This window comes from Triturus cristatus, chromosome 3_2 (assembly GCF_964204655.1).
Source record: "Triturus cristatus chromosome 3_2, aTriCri1.1, whole genome shotgun sequence".
In the NCBI taxonomy this organism is placed as follows: Eukaryota; Metazoa; Chordata; class Amphibia; order Caudata; family Salamandridae; genus Triturus; species Triturus cristatus.
In genome coordinates, this window is record NC_140584.1 from 1,097,147,136 (window position 1) to 1,097,164,101 (window position 16,966).

At 47.8% G+C, this 16,966-nt stretch overlaps 1 protein-coding gene across 4 annotated transcripts in view; it reads right to left on the minus strand.

The window, feature by feature from the left end:
* Positions 1-16,966, minus strand: part of LOC146859198 (dehydrogenase/reductase SDR family member 4-like) — a 256,188-nt gene that overhangs the window by 15,489 nt on the left and 223,733 nt on the right. For 3 of the 4 annotated variants that reach the window (XM_085649877.1, XM_085649878.1, XM_085649880.1), the window contains one exon: positions 10,939-10,994. The exons of the other annotated variant lie outside the window; for it this stretch is intronic. In XM_085649877.1, coding sequence (XP_085506003.1) covers positions 10,939-10,994 — 56 coding nt within the window. The remainder of the gene's footprint in view (positions 1-10,938; positions 10,995-16,966) is intronic. 4 annotated transcript variants of the gene reach the window in all.

Genomic DNA, 16,966 nt, shown 5'->3' on the forward strand with positions numbered 1-16,966 from the left:
AAGCCCAGATGGATGGCAACCTAACTAACTTCAGCTAAGACATGTATATGAAGTCTTTGAGGAACCCTGCAATACATACTAGGGAAAATGGATGATAGAGAGGATGATAGTCACTTTGCATGATAGGGTAACTTACACTATTGCTGATAAACTAAAAAATCGTCACATTGGGTGTAGATGGGGTAATATTTTGTAAATGTTACTTAGAACACAACATTTCTGTCAGATGATATTGTGGTTATAGTATTCTGGTAAATGCAATGGTTATAGTATTCTGGTAAATGCAAATAGAACAATTGATAAACAGAATGCAGAACAATGTCATACATTCACCCCAGTACAGAGATCTGGGCCTACATTCATCGTTTTTTTGCTCCCCATGCCATTCCAGTTTGAACCCTGGGGTGGCGTGGTGAGCAAAAGAATGATGGATTAAACCCAGACCTTTGTGACTGGGGCTGAATGTTTGCATTGTTTAGCATTCCTGCAATCATTTGTTCCTTTCGCTTTTGTTGCCGTAAGTGGGAAGGGTATGCCCAGACGCGGGTCCCGTGCTCACTGCACCACTGGATTTAATCTAGCCTGGCTGGCAAGGGCTGATGCCCCAAAACAGGTCCCAGGATACTTGTTTCCGGTCCAGAAAGGACCTGGCTTGTCAGTTCGGGCTGGACTGTTCCCATGAGGCACATGGTCAAGACTGATTTGCATATGGCTGGGTCCAAACTGGGGTGGTGTGGTGAGCAAAAGAACAATGGATTAAACCCAGATCTTTGTGACTGGGGTGAATGTTTGCATTGTTCAGCATTCCGTCCATCATTTGATCCTATAGTATTCTGGTACGCTACCCTGGTGGCAGCCTCTGCATAGTGCTAAGAAGTGTGCCATCAGGTGAAACAACACCCTGATATTTTGTTGACACTACCACTAGGGCCTGACTTGCCAGGCAGCAGTGAGAAGGCAGTAATGCAGGTGTGCAACTGTGCAGTTTCAAAGTAGATTTCTGATAGGGAGAATTGTAGAAGGGGGGATATTACCATTTCAACCATTACAATGGCATTAGTGGAAGAGGGGAGGAGAAACAAAGCTGAAAGCAACAGGAGGAGAATGTTAGGTCAATCAATCAATTGCTATTTATAAAGCACAGCATATCACCCAAGAGGGTATCCAAACGCTGTGCTGCGAGTATCAGTTGAAGAGCCAGGTCTTGAGTCCCTTCCTGAAGTTAGTCACTAATGGTGAAGTACGCAGGTGGAGGGAAAGGGTGTTCCGGGATTTGGCGGAGGGGTAGGAGAAGGAGTGTCCTTCTGTGCTGCAACGTCGGATGCGAGGTATTCATGTGAGGATGAGGTGATCTGATTGGGGAAGTTCAGGCATTGGTTCATGAAGGCAGGTCGGTCAAAGAGTGATCCGTAGGTGTGACTCAGTAGCTTGAATTATCTTTTCTTGATGCGGAGTCAGTGGAGGTCTTTGAGGTGCTGGGTGATGTGGGTCTGCTTGGGCAGGGTGAGGATCAGTCTGGCTGCCGCATTTTGGATCGTCCGGAGTCTTCTCGTGAGTTAATTGGTGGTTCCTGCGTAGAGAGCATTGCAGTAGTCTAGGTGGTTAGTGATAAGGGCCTGCATTACCGTTTTCCTGGTGCTGATGGGGAACCACTTGAAGACTTTGCGGAGCAAGCGGAGAGTGTGGAAGCAGGCTGAGGAGACAGTGTTGACCTTGCATTTCATGGAGAGTTCACTGTTCAGTGTAATGCCAAGATTGCGGGTGTGGTCTTTCGGAGTGGGGGTGGGTCTGAGTTCTGATGGCCACCAGGAGGCGTTTAGAAGGGAAGGGGGGGGTCTGCCAAAGAGTGTAGTGTGAGTGTGTTGTATCCAGAGGTGTTAGCTGATATGTTTTTAAGAGCGGTGTGCATAAGGTGCAATGAATACCTTTAGCACTGGAGAAGCAATTGAGATGTAAATAGTGTCATCGATTTTTTTTTTTTTTTGTATTGGAGTGGCTCAGATGAGTCTACAAGCTGGTCAGTTTATTAAGGATACTTAAAACTTGAAAGATGCAAATTTGGGGACATGTTCACACAATAGTATCTGTTAGATCTGGGGGTCTCTCGTTGGCAGAGGGATGTACCACTGTCCAAATAGGGACCCTTGCTTCTAGTCAGGGTAACGGGAATACACTCTTTAGATAACCCCTGCTCACCCCCTTGGTAGCTTGGCACGAGCAGACAGGCTTATCAAAGGCAATGTGTAAAGTATTTGTACCAACACTCACAGTAACATAGTGCAAAACACCACAAATGGACTCCACCCCAGTTTAGAAAAATAAAAGTATTTAATCTAAACTAAACAAGACCAAAACGACAAATATCCAACATACACAGTTCAAGAATATGATTTTTAAAGAGTTCTAGGGTTTGTGTCAAAATAATTCACAGTTGCGTCACGTTTAGCCCAAAGTACCTGTAGATGCAACAAAAGTTCCAAATGGAAGCTGCAGCGTTGAAAAACAAGCGATGCGTCACCCCTGAGACCCTGGGGAGGCGATGCGACAGCCCCGCTGCACGCAGCGGGCGTGTTGCGACGAATCCGGTCTGTATGGGGAGGGAGGCGATACCTTGTATGGATTCCGGTGCGCAGGTTCGGTAGGAAACTTCTCGCACCAGCACGATGCGACGATCTTCGGGGTGGCGACGATCTCAGGTGCGGCGGCGATGCGCGGCGCAGCATCGATCTTCTCCTCTCGCGGCCCCTCGATGTGATGGCTCTGCGACGATGTTCGCAGCGATGTGATGCGGTCCGCAAGCAAGCGGTGCGACGATCTCTCCCAGCGACGACAGGCTTCTGCGACGATACTCGCAGCAACAGGAATCTTCCCGCACCGGGGCGATGCGCTGGGCAAGCGAACAATGCATCAGTTCTTGCAGTGGCAACAGAAGCTGCGACGATCTCCGCGGCGACGGGAATTTTCTCGCACTGTCAACGATGCGCTTCGCAAGCGAGCGATGCGTGAAAGTTGCAGATCTTCTTCTTTTCTTCTTGTCCAGCTCCCCAAACAGCAGGCACAACTTCCAGAGGCCCCACAATTGGATCAAGCGCTCTAGGAAGGGCAGAACTCACTCAGCAGAGTTCAGGGGGAAGCTGGAGGGGAAAACCTTTTGTTCCTGGGACTTCTTAACAGGAGGCCAGCTCTCCTCAGGCCCTTGGAGATCTCTTTAAGCAAGGGGACACAGCAACAGCAAAGTCCTTCCCCTCTCCTTGGCAGCAAAGCAACTGCAGGTCAGCCCACAAACACACAGCTGGACAGTCCTTCCTCTTCAGTCTTCCAGCTTTCTCCTTGGCAGAGGTTCCTTCTTGATTTCAGGATGATCTAAAGTTCTGGGGTCTGGGTCTCAGTATTTATACCAATATTCTCTTTGTTCTTTGAAGGCAGAGAGGCCTTTGCCTAGTCAGAACCAGTTCTGGTCAGTCCTGGAGCACTCTGTTTACAGGACTCCTTCTTTTCTTTGACAGTGTAGGCCAGGTCCATCAGACGCACCACTGGAGGTGGAGCCAGCATTGTGGAGGGAAAGCACAGCTCTATTCAGGTCCCAGGTGCAACTCCTCCCACCCATCTTCATGGAGATCTCTCTATTCAGCCCTGTGCTGACTCACCCTGTCTCCGGGAATTCCCCAGCCCCCTGGAATTCCCCAGCCCCTGTCACTCAAACTCCAGACAAGGAATATACAACCTAGCAGAGGCAGGTTTGGATAGTTAGGCAAGAAAATACCTACTTTCTAAAAGTGGTATTATCAAACACAGAATGTTAAAACCAACTTCACTAAAAGATGTATTTTATCATTCCGACTTCAGGGATCCTGTAACGCCCTGAACGTCTCAGGATCGTTTAACAGACACGACAATGAGGACGCAACCACTTGTGAAGGGTTAGTTCTTTTAATGAAGGCAAATAAAATACAAAGAACAAACAAAAGTTATAGTCACTGGAATCCTCCAGGCTAAGTACGTTACCAGCCCACAGCACGGATGGTCCTAACCGTCCTCTGCATATACGCCGATCCCGGCGTATGCCAACAGAGGGCAGAAATGAAATGGCCGACAATGCCAATCGGTAGGCTGTGAGGGGCACGAAGAGTGTTGGGGAGAAACGAGGAGTCAGGGAAACACCCAGCCGGGGTCTCTACCTGAAGGGAGCAGCCGCTCAACCTCTTCCTCAGACTGCACCGGGACGCGGAGTCACCTCCTGGTGATGCGTCACCGATACCCCAATCACAAGCAAGAAGACTGAACCGAGAGCAGCCGCTCGATCGATCCTGTGGACTTCCGAGTCTGTAACGCGGCAAACACCTCCTGGTGTGCGTTACAGCTGGCAGTCCCTGTGTCTCTGGTCGGGCTGGGAGTTACGACTCCAACCAGCAAAAGCGCCACTGCGCTTGGACTCAGCCGAGTCAAAAAGCGAAGCTCAATGGTTGACCGGTAGAGCTTCCGGGTCCTTCACAGGTGACGATGGGGCAAGACACGGCCCAGGGAGTAACGACTCGACCTACCTCCGTTCTTGCCTTACTGGAGCACCACTCCGGAACACTGCTCTTCACGAAGCAGGTACGTCGGTGTAAACACAATATCCGACAGCCTTGTACCTCCCGGTTCCTCCCTTTATAGGGCGTGTTTTCCTTGAGTTATGTAACAGCTCTCCTGTTTACATAAGGGCGTGTTTCCCTTGAGTTATGTAACAGCTCTCCTGTTTACATAAGGGCGTGTTTCCCTTGAGTTATGTAACAGCTCTCCTGTTTACATAACCTCTCAACCGCTAAGCATCCTGGGAGATGTAGTCCGTTTTCGCTGGTTACCGTTTTCCTCCCCTCGTATGACAGGAATTCTTGACAGTACATCCTCCCTCTCAGCGGCTCCCCACGGGTCCAGCGCTGGCAGGAAAACGCCGATGGAACAAGGAGACCAAGCGCGGAGCATGAACCCCTTCAGCCGGTTCCCATGAATGCTCCTCCGGGCCATAGCCTTTCCACGCAACCAGGTACCACAGCTTCCCCCTGCGCCATTTGGACGCCCGTATGCCCGACACTTCATACTCCACCTCCGACTCCACGCATACCGGCCTACGGAACGCGTTGAGATACTGCACCAGGTCGTTGGATCCCTGTCTCAACTCAAGCATTTCACGGTCCGCCGTGTACGAGTCAGCCCTTCTGTCGAATACCTTCAGGAATTCCTCGCGAAAAGCACCCCAATCACATAAGAGGGGGTCGTCCCTGCTCACCAGAGGTACGGCCCATTGTGCCGCGTTTCCAGCCAAATAGGATATAAGGAAAGCCACACGAGCCTGACTCGTGGGGAACGCCTTTGGTTTGCACGATAAATGTAGCGCCACTTGTGTGAGGAATACCTGCACTGTGTTAGGATCCCCACTGTACCTCTCTGGTGTTGCCAAGGGGATGGCTACCGGCATTTCCACTACTACCGCAGGGGTCTGGTTCGTGAGGGAGGTGCTGGGCGTGAGCGGGTCCAATTGGATAGCATCCAGTCTGGCTTTTACATCGGCTGTTTCTTGCCTAGAGGCAGCCACTTCAACTTGCATGGCCGCTAAAGCAGCCAGCACATCATCAAGTGTTGCCATGTCTGTTATCGACCGGGAGACAGTTAGTGTTATTAAGGTCGGATTTTTTGTAACGCCCTGAACGTCTCAGGATCGTTTAACAGACACGACAATGAGGACGCAACCACTTGTGAAGGGTTAGTTCTTTTAATGAAGGCAAATAAAATACAAAGAACAAACAAAAGTTATAGTCACTGGAATCCTCCAGGCTAAGTACGTTACCAGCCCACAGCACGGATGGTCCTAACCGTCCTCTGCATATACGCCGATCCCGGCGTATGCCAACAGAGGGCAGAAATGAAATGGCCGACAATGCCAATCGGTAGGCTGTGAGGGGCACGAAGAGTGTTGGGGAGAAACGAGGAGTCAGGGAAACACCCAGCCGGGGTCTCTACCTGAAGGGAGCAGCCGCTCAACCTCTTCCTCAGACTGCACCGGGACGCGGAGTCACCTCCTGGTGATGCGTCACCGATACCCCAATCACAAGCAAGAAGACTGAACCGAGAGCAGCCGCTCGATCGATCCTGTGGACTTCCGAGTCTGTAACGCGGCAAACACCTCCTGGTGTGCGTTACAGCTGGCAGTCCCTGTGTCTCTGGTCGGGCTGGGAGTTACGACTCCAACCAGCAAAAGCGCCACTGCGCTTGGACTCAGCCGAGTCAAAAAGCGAAGCTCAATGGTTGACCGGTAGAGCTTCCGGGTCCTTCACAGGTGACGATGGGGCAAGACACGGCCCAGGGAGTAACGACTCGACCTACCTCCGTTCTTGCCTTACTGGAGCACCACTCCGGAACACTGCTCTTCACGAAGCAGGTACGTCGGTGTAAACACAATATCCGACAGCCTTGTACCTCCCGGTTCCTCCCTTTATAGGGCGTGTTTTCCTTGAGTTATGTAACAGCTCTCCTGTTTACATAAGGGCGTGTTTCCCTTGAGTTATGTAACAGCTCTCCTGTTTACATAAGGGCGTGTTTCCCTTGAGTTATGTAACAGCTCTCCTGTTTACATAACCTCTCAACCGCTAAGCATCCTGGGAGATGTAGTCCGTTTTCGCTGGTTACCGTTTTCCTCCCCTCGTATGACAGGAATTCTTGACAGATCCAGACTTTTATTTTCTATCTTGCTCCCTATGGGAAGATATGCAGGTAACCACTATGCACAGCATTCCCCATTATAACCTATGGGCAAGATAGCCTTACAATAGTGAAAATGAAAATGGCTGTAATTCACTACCAGAGCATGTCACACACACTAGTACATGCTCTACCTTACATATACACTGCACCCTGCCCGGGGGTACCTAGGGCCTTCTATAGGGGTGTCCAATGTGTACAGAAAGGGAAGGGTTAGGCCTGGCCAGTGTGGACACTGGTCAGGGCAACATGACAGTTAGCAACTGCACCCAGGCACCGCGGTGGCAGGCCTGAGACACCATTTTAGGGCTACTCATGTGGGTGGCACAATCAGTACTGCAGGCCCACTAGTAGCATTTGAATCATCCGCCCTGGCACACTTGGTGCACTTTACTAAGGACTTCCTGGTAACTCAAATATGCCAATCAGGGATAACCAATTATAATAACAATTTATACAGAGAGCATATGCAGTTTAGCACTGATCAGCAGTGGTAAAGTGCCCATAGTCCTATTGCCAACAACCACAAGTCAGGAAAAATAAAAGGGGAAGAAGCAAAAAGTTTGGGGATAACCCTGCAAAAAGGGCCATTTCCAACAGTATCCCTTACCCCACAAATATCCTGCTTTATTGTAAATGATCCTGGATCTTAACTTATTGCTGCCGCCCTTGTCGAGCACTCCGTTGCTCTATAGCTAGATCTGTGTTCTACAAAAACATACGCATCCATCCCTCCATCCGTACATGCATATATATGAGTATTGGTTGACAGGCACCCATTAGCTAACATTATCGATATGATAATGACACTTGTAAAGCAGAATGGTTTATCACAGTTGTTCTGTCGTCAGCACACTACCAAACTGAACTGCAAGCGGAATCAAGGTATATGTCATCATTGGGGACATTTTCTTTTACGTGTATGCGTGTTCGGATTACGCAGGGTGTCAGGTGTTCTCCAGCAGGCACAGACAAGCCTTTAGTGATGGAACAGGTATTACTTGCTTCCTGGGTGGCCTATGATGTAGTGCTAACACTGGGAAAGAGCAGGATGATCTGTTGCTCCATGTATTAGCGAGAGTCGGTGGTTTCACTGTTAAAAAGTCAAACTCGACACATGTAATACATTCTGTGACATATCTTGGGTTTAAAGTATGCAGGGAGGGTAATGATCCAGCATAATAAGCCAGTCAATGCCATGCTAAAAATCTTTTAGCCTAAAATCAAGTGCATCAACCAATAATGAAGAACTAAGCAATTGTTGTGGCTTGTGGAGTATTATACTAAATTTATAGCGCATTTTACTTAGGAAACATTTAGTAGGCGCTCCCTTGTTGAAGATGGATGAGATGCTAAATGTCAATAGTTCGATGAATGTAAAGAATATTTAAGTACTGCTCTAAAATTACAGCTGGTTTATGTCAAATGCAAATTGTTTTAAGTGTCAATGCAAAAATGCATGTTTGTCCAAACTCCAAGCCTGGTCTTAGGTCACTAATGCAAATGCATCCCGTTTCCTGAGGAAGGCTGAACAGAACTATTCAGTAAGTGGGAAAGAAGATGTGGCTTATGACCATTTTAGCACATTCTGGTAGGAAATTAGGTATATAAAATCAGAAGTGACCACAGTCCGTACAAAAATATTGCCAACCATGCGGACTGTAGGAGAAAACCCACAGATTGCTAAGTGGGTGACTGAAGTAGAGCACATAGCTGGATGTGAGAAAGTTGAGGCAGCTTACATTTACAGAGAAGATACAGAGAAGGAGAGTTGATGCGTCTATACTGATGGATGATGAGAGAAGTGATGGGTGGTAAGAAACAATGGCCATCTGAAAGGAATGATGGGGAATAACTGGCAAGGGTCAAGCACTATATTGTCTGTGGTAGACTGAATGTGTGGGAGGTGGCACCTTTTGCAGTGGAGAAGGATGGATTTTATGTGGTCATAGAGGAATATGGTTGCATGGGCTACTGATTCTATTGGAGAGACATAGCGGAAATCTGTGGAAGGGACATTTGTACAGGGTTATGAGAAAATCTCACTCAACACTATCCTATCGTTTACCCAAAATTGGTTAACTGAGAACCATCTCCTGCTCAACACCTCCAAAACTGAATTTCTTCTCATCTCTTCTCCGATCCACACCCCCAAGTTAGACCTTTGGCTGAATCACCTCACTGCTTTCAACTGCACCCTTCTCATCATAGTCTCAGCCAAATCTCTCGGACTCACCCTGGACAAGCACCTGAATATGAAAAATCATATCTGCAATGTGTGTAAGGGAGTTAATTACTTGATGAGGACACTTAAAAATATCAAACCATTCCTTCCACAAAAGGATTTCAAGCAGGTGATCTAAGCACTTGTCTTGCCGAGGCTAGACTACGGCAGCGCTACGCTCTGTGGCCTTCCCAAATACACCCTGGCTCCACTAAGGGCATCACTGAACGCTGCAGGTACCAAACGAAATGAGCCCATATCCCCAGTCCTAAAATCTCTTAAATGGTTGCCCTATGAAGCTCGAATCCAGTTAAAGATTGCCGTTCTGACGCACAAAGCCCTGCACTTCAAAACACCCAGGTACCTAGCGCAAAAGCTTGAATTATCCTGTGGTGGTAGAGCCGCAAGAAGCGCTAACACTTTCCTCCTGAAACCACTCCTCATTAGCAAAAAGAGAACTTGTCACCGAGCCTTCTCCAGCGCTGCCCCTAAGATATATAACTCTCTTCCACCGGAAGTACGCAGAATCTCCTCAACGACTGCTTTCAAACTGGAAGCCAAAAGATTCCTAATGAACAAATTCTTACCCTAACTGGGCTAGGCTCACCTGCTCGAAGTCATTGATCCTACAACCCTTGTACCATCATTTGATGCTGCTCTTCTTTACCCCATTGTGTGCCCTCCTTCGTAGCCCACTATAAACCTGTTTATTGTATTACTCTCAAATCATTTGTCTTGTAATTATGTGATTATTCTTGTTTTGTATTCTTACTTGATGTCTATTGCATTTATGTCCTTCCTTCCATCCTTTTGTAAAGCGCTCTGATATCCTTCAGGATCTTGTTCGCGCTATATAAAACTTTATAAATAAAATAAATAAATAAATAAATGTGAGACAAAAAAGTGGTGGTCGGTGGATGGAGGCAAATGGATGTTGTAGTAACGGGATGTGATCCCAGTTCAGCTAGTGACAGCTGTGTGAAAGGACAGAGCATGATTTGTGTGGTGCTGTCAAAAAGGTAAATAGATGTTTACTCAGCTTTTTTGATTGTTGGTTAGTTTGTGTGTGTACTGTTCAGGATGCCGTGTACATTGCTGGGTTATTTGTTTATTGTGTGTGGGGTGTTGTAACTTGTGTTGGATCTGTTCTCTATGTTAGGTAACACAAAATTTGTTAAATAAAATTATTTATGTCATGGAGTATGTTATTTATGTTCTACTGTGGGTCAGCTGAGGGACTGGACTTTGAGCTGTGCTGTGTTGACCAGTGTCTTAGATGTGTATTAAAATGTCCTTCCATCAGCATTGACTGCATTATTCTTCCATAGACTTATCCATTGAGATTCCAAATCAAGCAGACAAGTCACACTGCTGTGCTTTACTATACGTATACCTGGGAGACAAATGTTCACGCCCCATTTCGGATTGGATTTCGGCTCCTTCGTCCATTTACTACAAAATCCAACGGTTTCCTACCCACATGGAAGGCAAAGGCAGCCTCAGCTCCAAATTAATTCGCTACTCATATCTTTTTAGGTACCGCCTTCGGACCTGATGCCTGGAGAGGCTTCAGATACCACTTTCTGACAACATCCTATTCTTAGTAGCATGCTTCCAGAATCTTTGAGTAGAGCTGAGACCAACAGAGAAGCTACAGTAGGGTTACTCTCATGCAGTACCACCATACATTAGTCGATAAACTTCCTCTGGTCTTGCACTCACACTCTATTCACCCCAACTCCGCTACCGTCACAGGAAGAACCTACAGCTGACTTTTCATTTTTGAAACTTGATGGAGGCACAAAAGGGCCCTTATACGGCAGCAGGGGAGGGACACGCTGTGTGCCCCATTGCCCACTCCCTACTTTACTCCTGCTGATTAGCGGGGATGCACAAAGTCTGCTGGAGTTGTACTGTGTAAATGGCAATTATGGTACAGCCTTCTTATAATACAATGGAGTATACAGTATATTTACCTGACAGTACTGTTGGCCTTAGACAGCTCTTCGGACCATGATTCATCTTTCCACATCTGAAGACAGAGGCGGGTGTAAGTGTTAACATGCAGTCTCATGAGTACACAGTTACCATCAATGGTCTCAGAGAGAATGGGAAGGAACGATAGTGTTGCCCAGCAGCCGCTCCCCATCAGCGCCGCCCTGCTTCCAACCTCAGGCAGATGCCCCCTCCTAGAAGCCCCCTCACCCAGAAGCGCCCACTGCAGCTGCAATCTTCTTCTTTTCCAGGCCTATGACTTACCCTAATCCGTGCACTTACATCCATGTCTACCGGCAGCCACAGGCACCTTAGCCCAGGCGCGCAACACCCATTGGACTCAAAGGGCTTCAGCCCCCCCTCGTGTCTGTGGCAGCCCGGGATGAGACGGCTTCCCGGCGCACACACAGCCGCACCCGAGCACTTCACGGGTCTTTAAAAGACCATTTGCATGTTAATGAGGCCTCGCTGTTGTTTCACCCCTTCTAAGAGCCCCTGCTGCTCCACTCTGCCTATTGCTTAAAGATTCAGCCCCCCCCCCCAAAATCAGCTCCACTCTGCCTATTGCTTAAAGATTCAGCCCCCCCCCGAAATCAGCTCCACTCTGCCTATTGCTTAAAGATTCAGCCCCCCCCGAAATCAGCTCCACTCTGCCTATTGCTTAAAGATTCAGCCCCCCCCGAAATTTTTTCTTAGCCCCCCCGAAATTTGGCTCTAGTAGTTGCGCCTCTGCCTTAGCCATCCTTTCACAAACTCCTGTCTCTCCTCCTCAGTCCATGAAGCGGGTCCTGGGGGTACCCATGAGGCCATCAATTCAAGCAACATTGAGTGGAGTACCCACGGCTGGACCAGGAGGAACCACTGTAAGAATGCGGAGGCCTATTTATTCTTAAACATTATAAAGTTTAACGAACCACATTACGAAAAGAAGACTGTTATATATTTTCTGCCTGTTAGATGCAGGGTTACATGATGCTGTTTTTCAATCTGTAATGCATCGCTTGTGATACTAAGCATACGGTATCTGGCTGAAAGTGGCGTTGGTTAAACGTATTTGTTCTTCGTTTTAAGTTTGAATGAATGAATGAATTTGGAATGAATGAATTTGGGATTTGTATAGCGCATGGTTGCCCGGAAGCGTCCCAGTGGATTCGCTGCTTTTCCAACACAGAATCTTTTCGTTGCTTTGCTTTCCCTTTTGGTCTCTCTTGCCTTCACTAATGCAAACTATGCCTTGTTTCTTTAATTCCCTGTTGATTCTCTCCAAGGCTTTACTCTTAGTCTACATCCAGCAATATGTTTGGCTCCTCATTCACCTTGTGTGATCGTACCTTTTTATTTTTTTGGCAGAGTTTTATATAGCGCGAACTTGACCCGAATCCAATCGGGTATCAGAGCGCTTTACATAGCACCAGTTACGTTACACGAGGACACACATTCATTCTTTGTTAGGCACGGGGAGATTAAGTGATTTGCCCAGAATCACTGGATGTTCAGCGTCGTTACCCAGACTCGAAGCCAGTTCCGAGGTCGAGCGCCCTAGCCGTTAGGCCACAACCTCTCCCCTCTCACCTTAGGCCTGTACACAGATTCTTTATAGTTGCAAATCGAAACTCTTTAAGTTAGTTGCCTGTTTTCTGCACACACCCCTGTTCTCCTTTTGTCTCACCCATCCATTCTCTTTTGGGTTCTTTAGAGCTCTATTTTTCATTTATTTTCCAGTTTGCCTTTTTAAATGCCCCTGGGATTTTGTGTAGTGGGTCAGTGATCAACCAGCAGTGGCCTCGGCCTCTGTGCTCTTAATTTCAATTTAATTTGGATGTTTTTCCTGTATTTGCAAGGTTCTATAATCTATATCATAGATGCCTGTTGCAGGTCTGAAGAGTTTATGCTGTTAATTTACCAGCAGATCTGAGACCTGCATTTGTGCGTGGTCCCCTCTCCCTGGGAGCGCTTACAGCTTTTCGATGGATCAAGGCTTAAAAAAATCCCCATCCACAGTGAGAAACTGCAATGCGGAGGTCCTGCCACGAATGCGACCCCCCAGCCACGACTACGGGGCCTCCCCCACCCCCACGAGTGCCAATGCCCATTGAGACTCGGGCCCACAGTGTGTGAATGTATTCAAACCCGTGCCCACCAAATTTCATAAAATGCTTTGTGTAAACTGATAAACTTGAATTACCTGCAGACGACTTATATCAGGCCAGATTACTCCATTTTATTTTACCTCAGTGCCCGAGTGACCCGCCCTAGGTGCGAGACCGCAGATGGACACACATCACATGATGAGGGATTGCCCTAAACGTAAGGAATATTGGCAACCAATCACACTCTTAGTTACCCAGTGCACGGATAGGAACATAGACTGCTCGGTGGAAGCCTGCATTTTAGATGCCTTCTCCCACCCCAATGGCAGGAATATTATCGGCAAATGTAGCAATCTGGCATTTGTTATAGCGCGAAGTCCAGTGGCAATGAGCTGGAAGAGAAGGGCGACTCCATCCATCTCGCAGCCTGAGGTGAGTAGTCAGAGTACCCGAAGACAAGGAAAGGGTTGAGCAACCCAGACTTTGCGGCATGGGATGTAGTACCCACCAACTTTGGGAAAGATGAGATCGAGATCATACACCCGAGCACGGGATGAACTAAACCCTGCGGAAGCCGGCAACAGAGGCTCCATGGTTAGCTCAGGTCCCCAGACATTAGCTGCTGGATGTCCAGGCAGAATTCCATGCCCGTCTCCATCACTCCTCTCTAACCCTGACAGGGAGCAGTATATGTAGGGATTATACCACGGTGCTTAGGTCACAGGAATGTAGAGTTGAGTGCCGCAGCATATTGTTTAATAATGAATACCTTAACGAGTTGTTATTTTTTTTTTCTTTAATTTTTCTCTTGTGTCTAAGTTGTTTACGAGTCATTGCAGGACAGATCTTCTAGTCATGATTATTTACAGGGAGAAACTTCCGAAAATCATTATTATGGAAATCTGTCCCTTCCCAAGAGGACTGTTGTGTTGCTAGGGACGAAGACATCGATTTTGCAGTATGTTGTACAATGTGCAGCCTGACTCTGTTTTGTTATGTAAAACAATAACATTGTGGTTTGAAAAATAAAAAGTAAAAACACCATTGGTGCACTCTCACCATCTTGATGGGAGGCAGCAGGTAGCTGCGTTTACGCATGACCTCCAAAAGTGTTCCTCCTCTTTCTGACACGCATGGCCTTTGCGTCACTTCTTGATAGTGGTACCCAGGGCACTTCACTCACTCCTTCCAGAATGATGCCCAGGGTACACCAGTCATTCTCTGTGCTGAAAGGGGCTGTTCATCCAATCCCAGGCCCGGGTGCCAACTCTTTGCAAAGGAGGAACTTTATTTTACATAAGGTGACTACCACGCTGCGCTGGGGTCATACGTATAGTGCTTTGCTGTTGCTTGCGCATGCAATTTTTAAGGCTCCCTATTTTGTATTTGATTTGTTTTATTATCTTACCCTTGCTTTTATTACAGTCGCGCCCCCCCCCCCCTGGCCCCCTCACGCACTATAAAATCTTTATCTGCACCGCATTTTGCGGGTCCGGGCTCACGGGGTCACGTGACGCGCCGCCGCCATTTTGGATAGGTCTATGACCCTTCCTGGGTTCGGGGGTTAGCGCTCTAGCGCTGTTGCACCGCCACACCGCCTATATAAGGTGAGTTTTGAACGTGGGTCAGCCTGGAAAAGGTGACTACCACGCTGCGCTGGGGTCATACGTATAGCGCTTTGCTGTTGCTTGCGCATGCAATTTTTAAGTCTCCCTATTTTGTATTTGATTTGTTTTATTATCTTACCCTTGCTTTTATTACAGTTGCGCCCCCCCCCCTGGCCCCCTCACGCACTATAAAATCTTTATCTGCACCGCATTTTGCGGGTCCGGGCTCACGGGGTCACGTGACGCGCCGCCGCCATTTTGGATAGGTCTATGACCCTTCCTGGGTTCGGGGGTTAGCGCTCTAGCGCTGTTGCACCGCCACACCGCCTATATAAGGTGAGTTTTGAACGTGGGTCAGCCTGGAAAAGGTGACTACCACGCTGCGCTGGGGTCATACGTATAGCGCTTTGCTGTTGCTTGCGCATGCAATTTTTAAGGCTCCCTATTTTGTATTTGATTTGTTTTATTATCTTACCCTTGCTTTTATTACAGTCGCGCCCCCCCCCTGGCCCCCTCACGCACTATAAAATCTTTATCTGCACCGCATTTTGCGGGTCCGGGCTCACGGGGTCACGTGACGCGCCGCCGTCATTTTGGATAGGTCTATGACCCTTCCTGGGTTCGGGGGTTAGCGCTCTAGCGCTGTTGCACCGCCACACCGCCTATTTAAAGCTCGTCTCGGCGCGCAGCGGTGACGCTCAGCGGTCGTGCCTTCGCTACGCCTGAGTCTAGCCAGAGTCCTGCCCGTCTGCGCCCGTCAGCGCTAAGGCAGGGCTAGGGCAGGGGACGCTAGCTGTTTCAGGATGATATCGGCTGACGCCTTGCGCCAACTGCGCTATGAGGTAAGAGGCTGTCATCATGATGCCATAGATCCACTGAGTGGCCCTTATCAGTGCCCCAGCTGTTCCTTTAAGCTTCAAAGGCCTCAGCCAAGTTTAATATTTCGATCTAGTTCATCTATGCTGTATACAGCTGATGCTGTCGTTGAGCATGCCTCTCGACCTCCATTAAAAATTTTACATCTTAACGTCAGATCTTTGGTCTGCCACCATCTGGAAGTATTCTCCCTGATTACGGATGAGAACCCTGATGTATTCTTTTTCACCGAAACATGGCTACATGATCAAGCCATGGTAACTATAAACTTAGCCCTACCTATGGGTTATACTATGTAACGCTCCATCGCAATGCTAGAGGGGGAGGCATTGCGGTGGCGGTAAAATCATGCTACCCATGTGCTTGGCAGCCTGTTTCTATTGCGGGATGTGAGAGTGCTCAATTTAGCATCTCTATAAACCCTCACTTTACCTTTTCGGGTCTGCTCATATACAGGCCTCCTGGCCCTGATGCAGCCTTTCATAACAGCCTCCCGGAGATAGTCTCCTCCCTTGCGCTGAAGACAGCCAATTTCTCTATAATTGGAGACCTTAATCTGCAGATGGAGTCACTGAGTTCTAACGCTGTCAGCAGCCTTCTGGCTGATCTTGAAGCTCTTCAACTAGCCCAGCTGATTGAACTACAGACTCACATTGGCGGCCATTTACTAGACCCCTTTTTTAAAAATATTACCAATATTTCGGTGCTCCAGCCTAAACCCATGGCCTGGACCGATCATTATTTGATCGAAGCCCATATTATTACATCTACTTCCTCTTTTAGAAATCACACCCCCAATATCTTCAAAAGATCATGGAAAAATTTAAATCTAGCGGATTTCCATCAGCTTCTGATGAAATACCATCCTCACCTCCCCACTGACGTCACCCGTGGTTATGATAGCTTTTGTGAATGGCTAACTTTAGCTCTGGATTCGCTTATACCTGCTAGATGGTGTAGAACCCGATCGGGTCCCACTAATCCATGGTATAATGACTCTCTTAAGCAACTTAAATCTTCCTGTAAAAAGGCGGAGCGAGCCTGGCGTAAAGTGTATGACCCCAATCTCAAGTTAGCCTATAGAACTTGTACTAGGCTATACCATCGGGCCATATGCAAAGCCAGAGCTACGTATTATTCATTGGAAATTAAAAACAGCACGAATCCAATGAAGGTAATTTTTAAGGTGTGTAAAGATCTAACTAGTAAAAAGACGGCAACTCCAGTTAAAGCCACCTTAGCCCATTGTGAAGATCTCGCCTCCTTTTTTGTTGAAAAGGTTGAGGCTATATATAGGTCATTCCCTCTGTCCACCGCTTTAAATAAAATATCAGTCCATAAGCCAACTGCTTCAAAAGTATTGTTATCTATTCCGGGCCCTACCTTTGAGGAGTTCAGTTCTTTGGCCACTAAAGTCAAGTCTGGTTCCCCTACGG